This window comes from Prunus avium, chromosome 6 (assembly GCF_965620075.1).
Source record: "Prunus avium chromosome 6, drPruAviu1.hap1.1, whole genome shotgun sequence".
Classification (NCBI taxonomy): domain Eukaryota; kingdom Viridiplantae; phylum Streptophyta; class Magnoliopsida; order Rosales; family Rosaceae; genus Prunus; species Prunus avium.
The window spans coordinates 23,278,377-23,294,707 of NC_142289.1; the positions used below are offsets into that span (position 1 = coordinate 23,278,377).

General features: G+C 37.4%; 1 protein-coding gene across 1 annotated transcript; it reads left to right on the forward strand.

The window, feature by feature from the left end:
• Positions 1 to 2,719: 2,719 nt before the first annotated feature.
• On the forward strand, positions 2,720 to 10,390 carry LOC110770853 (cellulose synthase A catalytic subunit 5 [UDP-forming]). Its single transcript, XM_088255372.1, has 14 exons — positions 2,720 to 3,296; positions 4,440 to 4,635; positions 4,719 to 4,948; positions 5,081 to 5,180; positions 5,283 to 5,469; positions 5,780 to 6,046; positions 6,191 to 6,536; positions 6,681 to 6,818; positions 7,359 to 7,484; positions 7,645 to 7,857; positions 7,936 to 8,209; positions 8,325 to 8,521; positions 8,616 to 8,966; positions 9,430 to 10,390. Exons 1-14 carry the CDS (start codon positions 3,216 to 3,218, stop codon positions 10,009 to 10,011), a joined length of 3,288 nt encoding a protein of 1,095 aa, XP_088111498.1. The 5' UTR covers positions 2,720 to 3,215; the 3' UTR covers positions 10,012 to 10,390.
• Positions 10,391 to 16,331: the final 5,941 nt, after the last annotated feature.

The window sequence follows — 16,331 nt, forward strand, 5'->3', positions numbered from 1 at the left end:
GTGTGCTGGGTGTGTGTGAAGTTCCTAATATAAACTGAATGCATTCTGCATACAGTTTAAGGGAGGGAATGATAGACTATTAGAGGTTAACAGTCTATTATTTCGATCTTTTAGTTAATCAGTCTGTTAATAAGTCCTTTTCTTTAGGGACTAGTTGTTTGTGTTTTTAACGAATTCCTGTTAGTCTGTTACCACGTTTTAGGGTGTTGCAAACGTGGGCTGTTATTTGATTTTATCTCTTTGTAAAAGGCTTTATAAGCCTGCAATTTGTTATCAATGAATTAAGAACTTTTCATTCAAGCTTGTGTGTTATAGTTTCTTCTGAGTGTTCTCAACAGCCCTTGCAAAAGGCTTGTGGTGTTTCCACCTATTGCCGTGTCAACCCAAGGGCAATCACTATTCACATGAGATATGAGGAGAGGAATTTGTACACAGTTTTGGTGTGGGAAATGAAGAATATGACTAAGTATTTATTTTAAAAAATTCTGAAATTTTTAGTATTTTTTTAGATTTTTTGTTGTTGCTGATGTCATCACTGACGTCAGCAAACCCAGGCAATAGCCCAAGCTGTTCTTGCCTTCAAGCCTACCTAGGCTTGTGGAGCCCACCAACTGCCCAGGCTATTGAAGCTCCCTGGAACATCGAGCTGGGGCTTGGGCCCCCTCCTGCCCGGGCCAAGGCTGGCTGATAGTAATGCTCTAAATGTGAACCATGGCCTTCACAATCCTTGATATCTTGCCATGAAAAATTAAGAGCAACCCATATTACTATCTTTTTTTTTCTTAATGAGAAAACCTGTCTGACTATCTTAACATTGTTAATTCATGTCAAACTTGTGGTTGTCCTTAATTTTTTATTTATTTATTTATAGAATCAAGGATAATATTTATTAATAATGAGGGTGAAGTAAACAAATATAGGAAAAACTAGACTACGTTCTAGAGGATTAGGCAAGCCTCAAGTGGGAGCATGAACCTAGTCACTAATAGAGCGCCCTTCGTCCCCCTTAGATTCGTATCCGTAAAACCCTATTTGTTACAATCCTCAAAAAGTGCATCCATTAGAAATTTTGGTGGCTCTTCAAACCATGAAACTGAGCTCTCTCTATGCAATGCAAGTCTTGCCAATTAGTGGGCTGCTCCGTTTGTTAATTCATGTCAAATTCGTAGTTGTCCTTACTTTTTAGTGTGAAAAATAGATATAGAGAGTAAAAAATCAATAATCACTCAATACCGTGGATGTTGAAAAAAATGGCAAAAATCTTAACACATGACATGTATTAAAAAGTGTATGAAATATTCCATAAAAGAGAAAAAAAAAAGAAAAAAAGTGAGCCATAACCAAGTGAAAAATGGTTGTAACCCCATATAATTAATAAAGCGTGACATAACATTTGCAAGTTCAAAGAATAAAAGACCACCTTGTTATTGCCATTAAAATAAGAAAGAAACAAACAAAAATTTGCCATATTTGCAGAAATATGAAGTGGAATAGATTCAGTGGTTTGTTTGGTGGCAACATTTGTAAGATTTTCTCTCACTCACTCACTCACTCACTCAAATACATTATACATATAGGTATTAGCTTGATTCCATTCTAGTACAATCATTCCTAGACTTCCTTATTAATCGCTTGCCAAACCCCACCCAAATCGCTAGCCTACAACAAAACCACAACCCATTGCCCTTTTGTTTTAAATTTATATCTTTTTTTCTTTCTTTGTTGCCACTGCCAGCCACAAGTTTAGCTCTCATTTGCAGACGCATATATAGAATTTATCTACCAGTGAATTATGTAAAACAATGAAATTGTGAACATGCCTGTTTGACACTGCTTTTGTAGAAAGCATTGCTAATAAGAATTGTTTCTAGAAGTGCTTCTATTAGAATAATGTAGAAGGTTTTTATTAAAAATGAAAGTGCTTACTGTGCTAATTACTTCTTCAGAAAATACTTTTATGACTGATAAATAATTTTTAAATTTTTTTTTACTAAAATAATATTTAAATTACTTTTAATATCTTCAAATGCACTACCAAACATGCCCTCATTTACTAGTTAGTACAAAAATAGGGAGGATGGTTATTTAATTTACACTTAAAGCACAGTCAAGACATGATCTACGCCGCGTGAGCAGATCCTACTTCCTGGCTGTCTTTATTTTCTTCTTATCTCTCTCTCTCTCTCTCTCTCTCTCTCTCCCTCTCTCTCTCTCTTGATGTCTCCATCGTCTACAGTAGTAGTAATAATAGTCACTGTCACTCCTTCTGTCCTCCATTTTCTCTATGGGGATTTTCTTTTTTTTGATGCCGAAAATAAATGAACACAAAAATATTTTTATTCATTTATTTTGAGGCAGTTCTTTTTTTATTAAATACACCGAAAACCAACACCAACCCTGGAAAAAAAAAAAAACCACTTGAAGAAGTTGAACCGAACAAAGTTGTTAGTATTAGTAACTTACAAATCAGAAAGACAGACTAATTATTCAGGAAGAGAAAAGAGGAAGGGACATGACATAATATTTGCTCTGTTTTTTTTTTTGTGTTTTTCATTATATATATTTTTGTTTCTGATTTCAGTTTTTTGTTTTTGGCAATTGTTTTTCTTACCAACTCCGGTGGGGGCACAACTCAGCCCCACCACCGCAAGCTGGGCCCCACTCACCTCACTCACTATGCTTTTCTCAATCACATACATAATCATACATTTGCTGATCTGCATTTGGCTGTAACATTTTCATCTCTCTCTCTCTCCCTCTCTTTCTATTTTCTCTCTCTAAACCATTCATTATCTCCTTCTCTCCTACGCTTCCTGATTTTCCACATACAGAGTCCTCACACACACTCTCTCTCTATCTCCAAGATTGGCATATTTGGCAACACAGATTGAGACCACGCAGGTGACAGAGGAGACTTGGCTTGCGCAGGAATCAAATTACAAAAGCCCACGCGGAAGACTCTCTTTTTAGTGTTTCCTTATTATAAAAAGCATCTCATATGTGGGTGGGGTTTGGGTTTCTTGTGATGGGAACTCACCATAGCGGGTCTTCAGCGTAAAAGTGGATCTTTTGGGCGAGTTGGGGGCCAGCAGACTCAGTGAAAGATCGGTTCTTGACTTGGGTTTTCTAGATTTGAGCAGCTGGGCTTGTTGGATTCAACACTCGCCTTCTTCTTCCTTACTCTTGTGGTGGTGTTTTTTTTTTCCTGGTGAACGATGGATACAAGAGGTAGACTTGTTGCTGGTTCTCATAATAGGAATGAGTTTGTGCTGATCAATGCAGATGAGAATGCACGGGTAAAAGCCCCTGGAACCCCTCAGTTTTATGTTTTTCTTGGTTTTGAGGATACCCATTTGTGCGTTTTGTTGTTTTCTAATCTGGTGTCTAATGCAAATGCTGTCAATTAGGGTTTGTGATGGTGTTTGATGAATTTTGTAAACCTTTGCTTCTGATTTGAACTTATGTTATAAGTTTGGGGATTGCGCATTTTTTTCGTTATTATTATTTTTTGTTTCTGTTATTGATAGAATGATCATTTTGGCTTATCTATTTATGCATATTTTGGTGTTCTATTTTCCCTTTAATTTTACTCGTTTCCAAGATGATTCCTTCAAGTTGAAATGCAGCAGCTTTGTGTGCTTTCTGACTGAACAAAACTGATTTGATTTAGATTCGGCTTCTGTTGTGCGGTTTTATCTTTATCTTCTAAATTTTTTGGTTAATTATTTTAGAAATTGGTTATTTATTGACAGTGTAATTGGAAATGGCGTTGTACTATATTGATGTTGGAATTTTGATGAACTTATGTAACAATTTATTTCTTTAAGACATTTCAGAAAATTATTCTTGAAGATCTTCATTACTGGGATCGAAGTCTTGTATGAAATCATTCACATTTATCTCTCTTTTCTCTACGCTAACCCATTGACAAAGGAAGGGACAAAGTAGGTAGTAGTCTTTTAACACAGTCAGGGAACCTGGGGTTAAGAAAGCAAACGTGAGCTAAAACAAATAAAGTTATTTATTCTTTATTTCAGAAAAAAAATGTTTTCAAGAAACAGTAGTATATAGTGGAATTATTGTTTTGATTGGATAAACTGGTGAAAAAATGGAACAAAGTGTAGGAAATTTAGCTTAATTGGACGTTGTGGAATCATTTTGCGAAACTTTTAAACTTTTATCTGAAGGTGTTACTTGTTATTAATTTACTTTGGTTTTGAAAGTGACAAACTTATCATTCACTGCAATGATAAAGTTTACACATAACTGTGCTTAAAAGGGGGTTGGGAAGGTTCAGAAATCCCCCACTAAAAACATAATGTTCATTTGCCTCACCGTCAGTATTACATGTTTGGTGGATCTATAGAGCCGATGGAAAGACGAGAATTTATATTACATCGTAAGCTGTCAACCTTATTATTGCCTTTTCTGTTTTACAGATAAAGTCTGTACAAGAATTGAGTGGGCAAATATGTCAAATTTGTGGGGACGAGATTGAGATTACAGTAGATGGAGAGCCCTTTGTGGCCTGCAACGAATGTGCTTTCCCTGTGTGCAGACCTTGTTATGAGTATGAGAGAAGAGAAGGAAATCAGGCTTGCCCTCAATGTAAAACCAGATACAAACGAATCAAAGGTGAGTCCATTTTTTTAAATGCAGCTACTTTAATTTGCCACTGAATGTGAAACTTTTAACTTAACTAGTGACACAACTTGCAGGTAGTCCAAGGGTTGAAGGTGATGATGAAGAAGATGACATTGACGATTTGGACAATGAGTTCAATTATGGGAATCTTGATACTCTGGATCCGCATCAGGTTGCGGAGGCTGTGCTGTCTTCACGCCTTAACATTGGCCGTGGTTCCGACTGCAATCTCAGAATTCCCACACACTCAGAACATGAATCTCCCCTGGGTTCTGAAGTCCCACTCTTAACCTATGGCGAGGAGGTAAATCAGTCAGAATTTGCAAGCCGTCTTTTTAATTAATTAATTTATGTGTGCATGCATGTCAGTGTATGCCCCTGTGGTTGTGTGCTGTGATTTGATTAAGCCTTATGGTGACACTTTTTGTTGTTTTAGGATTCTGAAATTTCTTCGGATCGACATGCTCTTATTGTTCCTCCCTATTTGGGTCATGGAAACAGAGTCCATCCGATGCCTTTTCCTGATCCATCTCCTTGTAAGTTATTTTTATTGTCAAATTGCATGATGTTGTGTTTTATGCATGCTTGTAACTGTGTTTATCCCTCAAGTAGTAATCTTAGCACTTTGAATGTCTTAGTGCAACCTAGACCAATGGTCCCTAAGAAAGACATTGCAGTCTATGGGTATGGGAGTGTTGCGTGGAAAGACCGAATGGAAGAGTGGAAGAAAAAGCAGAATGACAAACTTCAGGTTGTAAAGCATGAAGGAGTTAACAATGGCGGAAACTTTGGTGGGAATGAACCGGATGATCCTGATTTACCCATGTAAGTGACCATCCAAAACTTATACAAGGAAAAAGTATTTATGCAGTTAATGTTGTGATAATTACATGACAAAGAAACGTGAGGATTATGGAACCGCATACAAACGCGCACACACACACAGACACAGCACTCTGTTCCTCCAAACTCCAATCCCCTCATTGTTCGTAGGTGGTAGTTACCAATGAAGTTAGTTGATTGTTTATACTTCATGATAGGGATTTTCTCAAGTATATTTGGTAAAATGAATATTTTTTCCTGCATTATATCATGCAGCGTATATTTACAAGCTTCATTTGATATACTTTATCAGGATGGATGAAGGCAGGCAGCCACTTTCAAGGAAGTTACCCATCCCTTCGAGCAGGATAAATCCATACAGAATGATAATAATACTCCGCCTTGTAATCCTTTGCTTATTTTTTCATTATAGAATTCTCCATCCAGTAAAGGATGCATATGGCTTGTGGTTGACATCAGTCATATGTGAAATATGGTTTGCTGTATCATGGATTCTGGATCAGTTCCCCAAATGGCATCCAATAGAGCGAGAAACATACCTAGATCGGCTATCGCTCAGGTAGGTCAACTTATTTAGTGTTGTGTTGTCTTCATTTTTTGTCCTTTTTTTTGTGGAAGAAAGTTTTGCATTTTCCCACTTGCTTTGGGTATTCCCAAATAAGTAGGAATTAGTTTCTTCATCATTTACTCCTTATATTCTCAGGTACGAAAAGGAAGGGAAGCCATCTGAATTAGCCAGTGTAGATATCTTTGTTAGTACAGTTGACCCTATGAAAGAACCTCCGCTAATCACTGCAAACACGGTTCTATCCATCCTTGCGGTTGATTATCCAGTTGATAAAGTTGCGTGCTATGTATCGGATGATGGTGCTGCCATGCTTACTTTTGAAGCTCTTTCTGAGACATCTGAATTTGCCAGGAAATGGGTTCCTTTTTGTAAGAAATATAGTATTGAGCCCCGGGCCCCAGAATGGTACTTCTGTCAAAAGATTGACTATTTGAAAAATAAAGTTCATCCAGCATTTGTTAGGGAAAGACGTGCAATGAAGGTTTGTGACTTTTTTCATGCAGTTTCTTGTAAAGAATTGAATGCATTGTTTTTCAAAAAATCGTTTTCGGGTTTTTTTTTTCTAATAGTTCTGGTAAAATACCTTAGAGGTTGCATAAATAATTTTATTCTAATGTTTGTGTAGAGAGAATATGAAGAATTTAAAGTTAGGATTAATGGCTTGGTAGCCATGGCACAAAAGGTTCCTGAGGATGGCTGGACAATGCAGGATGGGACTCCTTGGCCTGGGAACGATGTACGAGACCATCCTGGCATGATTCAGGTGGGATTATATTTCTGTCTTCAAGTTATTGACTGCAATATTTTGATAATACACTAAAAAAGATGTGGCATTTTTTGTTTCTCATATTTTCTTTTTGGAAGAATTGTGTCAGTTCCAATGTAATTCTTCTCCTGAATGCTGTTTATTAGAATTCTGGGTTAATATTCGTTGAGAGTCAATGTGCCTTTGGATTGCCGAGGATGATTATTTGTAATTGATTGTGTATGCTCTTGATATGTGGTACACCAATACTATCTTAAAACATAAATAATATATATATTATTTATGTTTTAAGATAGTATTGGTGTACCACATATCAAGAGCATACACAAATTCGAGCTTCTTGCAGAATTTTCAGTTAGTTGTACCTTTTATTTGCTTTTTGGTAATTGCCTTTTTTGTAGTTAGGGAGGTTTTTTCACGTAATTTTATCATAGATGTTTGACACCTGTGCTGCAATGGATAAGTGTGTGGGATTAGGCATGATACAATATATTGATGGTCTGAAGAGTACCAAATAAAGATTATATTCATTTACAGGTCTTTCTTGGTAATAATGGTGTTCGTGATGTTGAAGGATGTGAGTTACCTCGTCTGGTTTATGTTTCTCGTGAAAAGAGACCAGGGTTTGATCACCATAAAAAGGCCGGTGCCATGAATGCTCTGGTAAGCCTGAACTTTTTTCCTTTTATATCTATATTACCTAAAGTTGACTCCTTTTCCTTATTTTTCTCCATTCTTTGGTTATTTTTTTTAGCAATCCTTTTTTATTAGGATGTTTATGGCTCAGAATTTACAACTTTTTCCCCTTATTTTATATCTAAAGATACGGGTCTCAGCAATTATCTCAAATGCTCCTTATCTTTTGAATGTGGACTGTGATCACTACATCAACAATAGCAAGGCAATCAGAGAATCCATGTGTTTCATGATGGACCCTACATCAGGGAAGAAAATTTGCTATGTGCAGTTCCCTCAAAGATTTGATGGGATTGATCGTCATGATAGATACTCCAATCGGAATGTTGTATTCTTTGATGTAAGTATATTATTTCCTTTGATTTGATATTTTATCCTCTTTTGCTACTGGAAAGGCTAATTTTGGTACTGAAAACAGATCAACATGAAAGGATTAGACGGTATACAAGGACCAATATATGTTGGAACTGGGTGTGTTTTCAGAAGGCAAGCTCTTTATGGATACGATGCACCTACCAAAAAGAAACCCCCCAGCAGAACCTGCAATTGCTGGCCAAAGTGGTGCTGCCTCTGGTGTGGGTCTAGAAAAAACAAGAATGCAAAGTCAAAGAAAGATAAAAAGAAAAAATCGAAACAGAGGGAAGCATCAAAGCAGATACATGCACTTGAAAATATTGAAGAGGGAATTGAAGGTATTGGTAGCACCAAAGAAAGCGACTATCATTCTTGTATTGGTGTTTCTTTATTTCTTTATCTATTTAAAGTTTTAAGTTTACCAATCCGATGACTAAGTTGCTCATATTTCAGAGACAAACACCAATAAATCATCCAATATGTCCCAACTGAAATTGGAGAAGAAATTTGGGCAGTCTCCGGTCTTTGTAGCCTCTGCAGTTCTGGAGAATGGTGGAATACCTCATGATGTCAGTCCTGCATCTCTCCTGAAAGAAGCCATCCAAGTCATAAGCTGTGGTTATGAAGATAAAACAGAATGGGGAAAGGAAGTAAGTAATTCGGAAAGAAGTTTAAAGTTTGTGAACTCATTATCCCCAATCCATTTTTATTCACTTATTGAATCTAATTTTGAATCTCAAACAGGTTGGCTGGATATATGGTTCTGTAACTGAGGATATTCTGACAGGATTTAAGATGCACTGCCATGGATGGCGGTCCGTCTACTGCATACCCAAGCTTCCTGCTTTCAAAGGATCTGCTCCTATTAACCTCTCCGATCGTTTACACCAAGTTCTTCGGTGGGCCCTTGGATCTGTTGAGATTTTCTTGAGTAGGCATTGTCCAATCTGGTATGGATATGGGAGTGGATTGAAATGGTTGGAACGATTTTCCTATATAAACTCAGTTGTGTATCCTTGGACCTCCCTTCCCTTGATCGTCTACTGTAGTCTGCCAGCCATCTGTCTTCTGACTGGGAAATTCATTGTCCCTGAGGTAAGTCCATTCTCCTTTTCCTGTTCCATGTGGGAAAGATGCCTAAATGTAACAAATATCTGGCATGAGGGTTTGAGCTGCACATAGGTCTCAAATACGAAGTTTTGGGGTCTCTAGCAACATATTGAGCTGGTTGAATGTGCTTAATATGGTTTCTGATTATTAGAACCCAAATTCCATGATTATATGCTCTTAAAGGAAGTGAGCAAAATTTTACTATATTGGATTAACAATAATAAAAACATGTGAGCTAAGAGTGCTTTTAGTTGTTACTGTATTTATTCTTGCTAAATCACTTTAACTGGAAGGTTGTTACACTTGCGATGCCTATCATTGTATTATTTCCCTCCCCCTTTAATCTCTATGTTTTTAGTCCAAAATTACATCCTTGACACAGCTGATATAACTCGATTACGTTAATCATGCCTGTTCTAACTCTTGGCTTCTTAACTTGAATATGTAGATAAGCAACTATGCCAGTATTATTTTCATGGCTCTCTTCATATCGATTGCTGCAACTGGTATCCTTGAGATGCAATGGGGTGGCGTTGGGATAGATGACTGGTGGAGAAATGAGCAGTTCTGGGTAATTGGAGGTGCTTCATCACATCTGTTTGCTCTCTTCCAGGGTCTACTCAAAGTTTTGGCTGGTGTTAACACAAACTTCACAGTTACATCTAAGGGAGCAGATGATGGAGCATTTTCAGAACTTTACATCTTCAAGTGGACATCATTGTTGATCCCTCCCATGACTTTATTAATAATAAATATAGTCGGGGTTGTCGTTGGTATCTCAGACGCCATCAATAACGGCTATGATTCATGGGGTCCATTGTTTGGTCGGCTATTTTTCGCCTTCTGGGTCATTATGCATCTCTACCCCTTCCTCAAGGGATTACTGGGTAAACAAGATAGGATGCCCACCATTATTTTGGTTTGGTCCATTCTGCTGGCCTCAATATTAACTCTTATGTGGGTTCGAGTCAATCCATTTGTGTCAAAAGGTGGCCCTGTGTTGGAGGTTTGCGGGTTAAATTGTGATTAGATACATGAATAAAGTCTTAGGGGTGGTTTTCAGTTCCAGTTAATTATCTTTATGGAGTTGCAGAAGTATTTGTTCCTCCGATTAGAGACATTTAATACTGTTTTCCACATTACCAAGAGGAATTTTTGAGGGATGAAGCCTATAGTTTAGGGGGGTGTGTAGATAAAGAGGGCCGGGGGACGACACATTGTTATTTGTTCTATTAATTCTTTTATTGCATTCCTGTGGGTTTTAGGGTTTTTCCTTTTTCTTTTTCGGGTCCTCACTCGTTCTTGCTTGTATTCTAATTCCTAAGAGAGCACTGCATTATTATTTGTTATTATTCCCTTGCAAACTTTGGGGGTTTAATACAAGTGTCTTAAAACGAATTTGTTGTTCACTTTAGTTCTTGTTTTGAGGTGGAGTTATTAACGTGATGCAAGTTGTTTACTTTTCTCTGGCCTAAATTTTGTCATGCCATCTTCTTGATCTGTGGGTGTAGGCCCTAAATTTTATTTGTTGAAAATCCATTAAAACCTGTTTAAACATCACTGCCACAAACAAGGCGGCTACAGCGATTTTTAGTTTCGTGATAAAATGCCAAGCAGAATCAGAAGTGATGGCCAGTTCTCCAGATTAATCCCTTCCACATGATTCTAGCCCAAGCAATAGCGGACCAAATACTGGTCCTTGTGGAATTTGGTTCTTCACACACAGCTAGCAACTGCTCTTGACTGAGATGAGAGTTATTTCTGAAAATGGGGCGCACAACTGCTGGTCCCGCTGATGGATTCTACAACTAGCCTTGGCAATGGCAAGCATGCATTGCCTAGTTTCTCTGAGAGTTTATTTAAGGGTTAACTACATAAAATCCTCAAATTTTAGGGTAATTTCAAATTGGTACCTAATCTTATAAGACCCTAAAACATATAGGCAGTCGCGAAAACCCTACACCCAAACCCATAAATTATCATTATCGTTACATATTAGATAGTGTTTACCCCGAAAAGGACCCGCCGGCCATTTGCGTGGTGTTTGGCCGTGGAGTTTGCTTGTTGCGATTGCGAAGGCGTGCCACTGTTGGCAGTGAAAAACTCCAACAGATTGAAAATGGTAAGACTGGAGAATGCGCACCGATATTGACTTTAATCAATCGATTGTGGATCGGGTGGGGAACTGGCCCGATACAAGGTTCTTTTCTATGCCTCAGTTAAGAGGACTTCAATATTCATCTAGTGCGAAAATGATAACTGACAGAAGCTAAAATTGAACGGTAATGGAAATGACAGAAGTTTATCGGAATATTTCTCTATTCATACAACTTGAAAGAAAAAGGAACAACACAGCCGGAAGATTTCTCTATTCAGACCTGGTACATAAAATTAAAATGGAGATTGAAGATTTCTCTATTCAATCTTGTACAAGGAAAAATCATACCAAGAGTTGGCAGAGCAAAAGAAAATTCCTCAGGAGTTGTCAATTGGGAAATTCAGAGAATGAAAAAGGAAGGCTGTTTCAAGCTTTTGAGCTGGGTTTATAGACGTTGAGTCTGGTTTTTGTTGGTTGAGTTGTGTGTCTTTTGCTGATGATTTCTCCTTCAATTTATAGAGAATGGAGGTCGTTGAGTGGACCAGCAGTCAATTTGAAGTACCCACTTGCCATTGGTTTTGGTGAGTGGGTTGCTGAAAATACAAGTAAACCCAAAAAAGTTGCTAAGAGGCTTTGATGTGATTTGACAGAAGTTGTCACTGTTAGACTTAAAGAAATCCAAAGTATTAGTCCACTTTCCATTGATTGGTGAGTGACAGCCAAAAGTAGCTGACTAAAAGACAAAAAGAAATGTAGAGATAATGACCACCATCTCTATTTCTTTCTTTATTCATTCTTTAAGTCCACTTGCATATTATTTTATCCTTCTTTCAACCTTGATGTAGACTTTTCACGTGTATGTTGGGCTTTGGCTTTGTTTTAATATTCTTCATCACAGAGAATATTAAATTGTTTCCATCTACCACATCTTCACTCTATTCTTCTCTGAATCCACTAACTGGTGATGAAGTCCCTCCATTGATAAAGTGAAACTTGATTTGCAGCCACTGAGTTTCTCCTCTGAACATGCCTTGATGCGTAATAAACTGGGAATGCTAGGTTGATCCAATTGCTACCAATTTCGGATATGTTGTTCTCCACATAAGTATGAACAACATTGATGAAGAACTTAATTCCATTTGAGCAATAGGAAATCTGGTTTTAGCATGGTTACACAGGACTGGTCGTCACAGACTGCTGTCACGAACAGAAATCATGATTAATGCCCTGAAGATTCAATACTTGCGCAAATGACGCCAAATTCGGATATGTCGTAGTAGACATCCAAATGAACAACTTTCATGAAGAACGAATGTTCATTTGAGGACTGGAAGCTGGCCCGAATTGGGACATAATTAGGCCCGAATTGTCACTGTTATCAGCTTTCGCTGTTGCTGGTATGCTTCTGATGTTTGATGTTGCGAGGATTCCACATTTATCCAAATGATCCCAAATTTGGATATGTTATAGTAGACGTTCTGATGCAAAACTTTCATGAAGAAAGACAATTCATTATTTGAGGACTGGAAGCTGGCCCGAATTGGGCCCGAATTAGGCCGGAATTGCTGCTATGAGCTTTTTGCTGGCGCTGTGCATCTGGTGTTTTCAGCTCTTAGGACTCCACATTTGTCCAAATGATCCCAAATTTGGATATGTTGCAGTAGACGTAGAGATGAACAACTTTCGAGAAGGATGAAACTTGATTTGAGCGCTGAATTTGAATTTTGGGCCCACTCCATCTGACTGCAGGAATGCATGTCTAGCCATATTTTAGTCATTTTGATATCCATGGAAAATTATCTACCATTTTTAGGCAAAAATCCAATTTTTGGTACAAACAGATAGAAACGACAAAAATTGGGAGAATTTTTTTTAGAGAAATTTTAGAAGATATTCATTTAGTCAAATCCTCTATTATTTTGAGAAACAAGCATTTAAGGAAATTTACCGCATAGCACTAAGATCCCACCCAAACCCCACCACCACCTTACCATTAGCAGCCCAGCACCAGCATCAAACATGAGGTTACTGGTACCACCACCATCATTAACACATTTACCAACCACCACCCCTCATTTATAGATTGATGCCTCTAAAAAGATTAACATCAAATTCTCTATTTTAAATTTCATACTTTGCTTAGGGCTCGTTTGTGATTGCTTATCTAGGAATCACTTTTTCTCATAAGCACATCTAGAAAAAAGCTTTTATTGTAAAAACGTCAAAATTTTCATAAGTAATCCAAGTGCTTCTTGAAAAAGCATTTGGGAGTTCTTCCTGAAGAGGTACATAGCATGTGCTTCTATGACTCAAAAGCACTTCTAAATTTTTTTGCCAAACGTTGTTAGAAGCTCTTTTGGCTTTCATAATGCGCTTTTAGCCTTTCAATTCCAGAAGCACTCCCAAACATGCCCTAGTCAAAGAAGAAACTTCACAAATTCTAAAACATTAATTTTCATAATTTTAAATTCCATCATTTTGGACATAGTATTTCCTCATCAAAATGCAGGGTAATAGAGGGCTGTTGCAGCATGACAGGACTTGCCCCCTCGAATTCCCCCTTAGAGCATTTCCAGCAGTTGCCTCTTGCCATGGGAAGGGGGGGGGGGGGCGCTAGGGCAGATACTATTCACATGAATAGTGACTGCCCTTGCAAAAAGCAATGTTGGTTTCCAGCAATTGCCCTAGTTTAGGGCAAACACTATTTATTTTTTTGTTTTTTTTTTTTCACATATTTGTTTACCTAAACAATTAATTTGGACAATATTTTTTTAAAAGATTTTTGGTGTGGGAAGTGAAAAATATGACTAAGTATTTATTTTTTTTTAAAATGAATTTTTTTATTTTATTTTTCGATTTTTTAATTATTTTTTTTGTTGCTGATGTCATCACTGACGTTAGCCCCCCTCGTTTTGGATTTGGGGCTGAACCTGCCTTCGAGCCAGCCCTTCTTCGTGGCCCCCACATGGAACTCGGGCCAGCCTTAGCTGCTGGAGCCCGTTTTTTGCCCAAAACCCCCCAGCCCGAGTCCAAAACTAATTGCTGGAAATGCTCTTAGAACCCGAGAGAGAACTTGTGCATGTCCAACATTTGGTTGAATACCCTTAGTTTTGTTTAAAAACAACTTAAACCTTTGGACTTTTGCTGAAAATCCAGCAGTCTCCCCTTGTACTTGTAAATAGAACATTGCCCAAATCTTACACTTTTAGGAAAAACACATACTAAGCTCCCAAACGTTCAACATACACAATGTTAAATCGCACAATCCAACAAGAATCTACTAAGTCTCTAGCCCCTTACACAACCCTACACAAGCATATCAGAGCAAATAAATCTTAAGTTAAGTTTACAACAAGGAAAGGGAGTTTACACCCATTAATTCTTTAATTTCCTTTCTTTCTTAATAAAAGCTTCCTTTCTTTTTCATCTAAATCTGAAAAAAGTGTCATGAATGAGAAGGTTTAGAGAGAGAGAAAATAGTTAGAAAAGTCGGAGAAGAAGACGTCTAGTTGAAATACGAATGATGGCTTGGAGAGTGATGCAGAAAAAGACTTTGGGTACTTAAATGCTAAAACCAAGCAGAAATCAAGGAGAGAGAAGAATTTTTTTTGGAAAGATTTGCAAGGTTTTGTCATTTTCAATGTGTATTAATTACTTTTAAAAAGTGAAATTCTTTTTTCTAAATGTAATCCTAGCCATTCAAAATTCTTTAATCTAATGGTTTAATGTGTGTCACATCAATAAAACAATTGAAGTTGAAGCTAACAAACTGAAGTCAATGCTAACAAACTAAAGCTGACGCTAACAAGTTCAACATACCCTTCGATAATCAACTCATAACTGTACTTAAAACCTCACCAAACTCGTACTCAGGGAAGATCTGACCAATCCACATGTACATAGTAATCTTGATGTATGTGCAGTTGAGGGATTGGGGATGGGGGATAAGCTATCCAGCCACATAGGGGCGGAGCTAGGATTCAATGTTTAGGGGGCCATAAGCTAGGATTGAAATTTTATCCTTTTTCTTTATCTCCTTCCATATGCTTATATATGTACCAAAGGACAGGGCTACTTCTGGCCTAGGCATCCCTTACCTTTGCAGCCACACAAGTTGTGGTAGGGGAGATCAGGGATGGGGGATGAGATGTCCAACCACAATGGGGGATAAGTTGACTGAACTAGTTGGTCATACGCGCGTAGATGACGCCTAAAGGGCAAGACATCCCGACACATCTCCCAAAAAGTATATGTGTGTCTTGATGGGTCCCAAAAATTTGAGTATATATCACTGTAATTGGGGCAGGGTACTCATAAGGTGAATTGGAAACTACTCTCTCAATTCCAAAGTATAAATATATACATAAGCTTATTTGAGGGACACCCTTTAGGGTCCCCTATGAATTTTTTTTCAATGATCTCCAAACTGTCTATTTTTCAAGTCTTCATTCATAGAACATCCTTACTGAAAATCAGGCAAATTGAAAATCATTAAGGTATCTAGTTGGGACCAACAAAATAGACGAACACCGTGCTTCAAGAAAATACTATAATAACAACCATATAATTGAAGAAAATATATGTATAGACATGTGGTCATAATGAAATCTAGAAATCATAACAATCAAGAATACTTTCGAAAAACTAAACTCAAGTATATATATATAACCATATCATAAACTTATAAGGAGTAGCAATGGATCATGGGTGATTCAGGAGGATCTTATAATAAATATAATATAATATAATTGATATAAGTCAATTATATTATTTAATTCACGAATAATTTGTGGCTTAAAAGAGAATTGATCTTAAGCCACCACCTTTTCATGGCTTAAGTACGTAGGAGCTTTTAAACCACATAACTTTTATGGTTTAACTTCAATTACTCTTTTACTTTAGTTATTTTTGGGAGCCAAAACTTGTATAAATACGTAAGTTATTGAATGTACTAGATAAGCAGAACTCAAAGCAGTTCCTTTGCTTCTTCCTTTTGTTTCTCTAATTGTCTTAAAATTCCTCTCGTTCCCTTATTCATATAAACTAGGAATTCATAGTTCTATTGACTAGAAGTTTTGGATCAAGTGCGAGAGGGTGACAGTGGTTTATGGTCTCAACTCACAACCAACGCAAAGCTTCTGGAAAAGAACTTTTAGGTCCTTTGCTCATACACTGAAAGTCAAGGTCCAAGAGAGACATTATGACTGGAGAAAACAAATAGGATACATCTAGTGATGGCGATCACATCACTA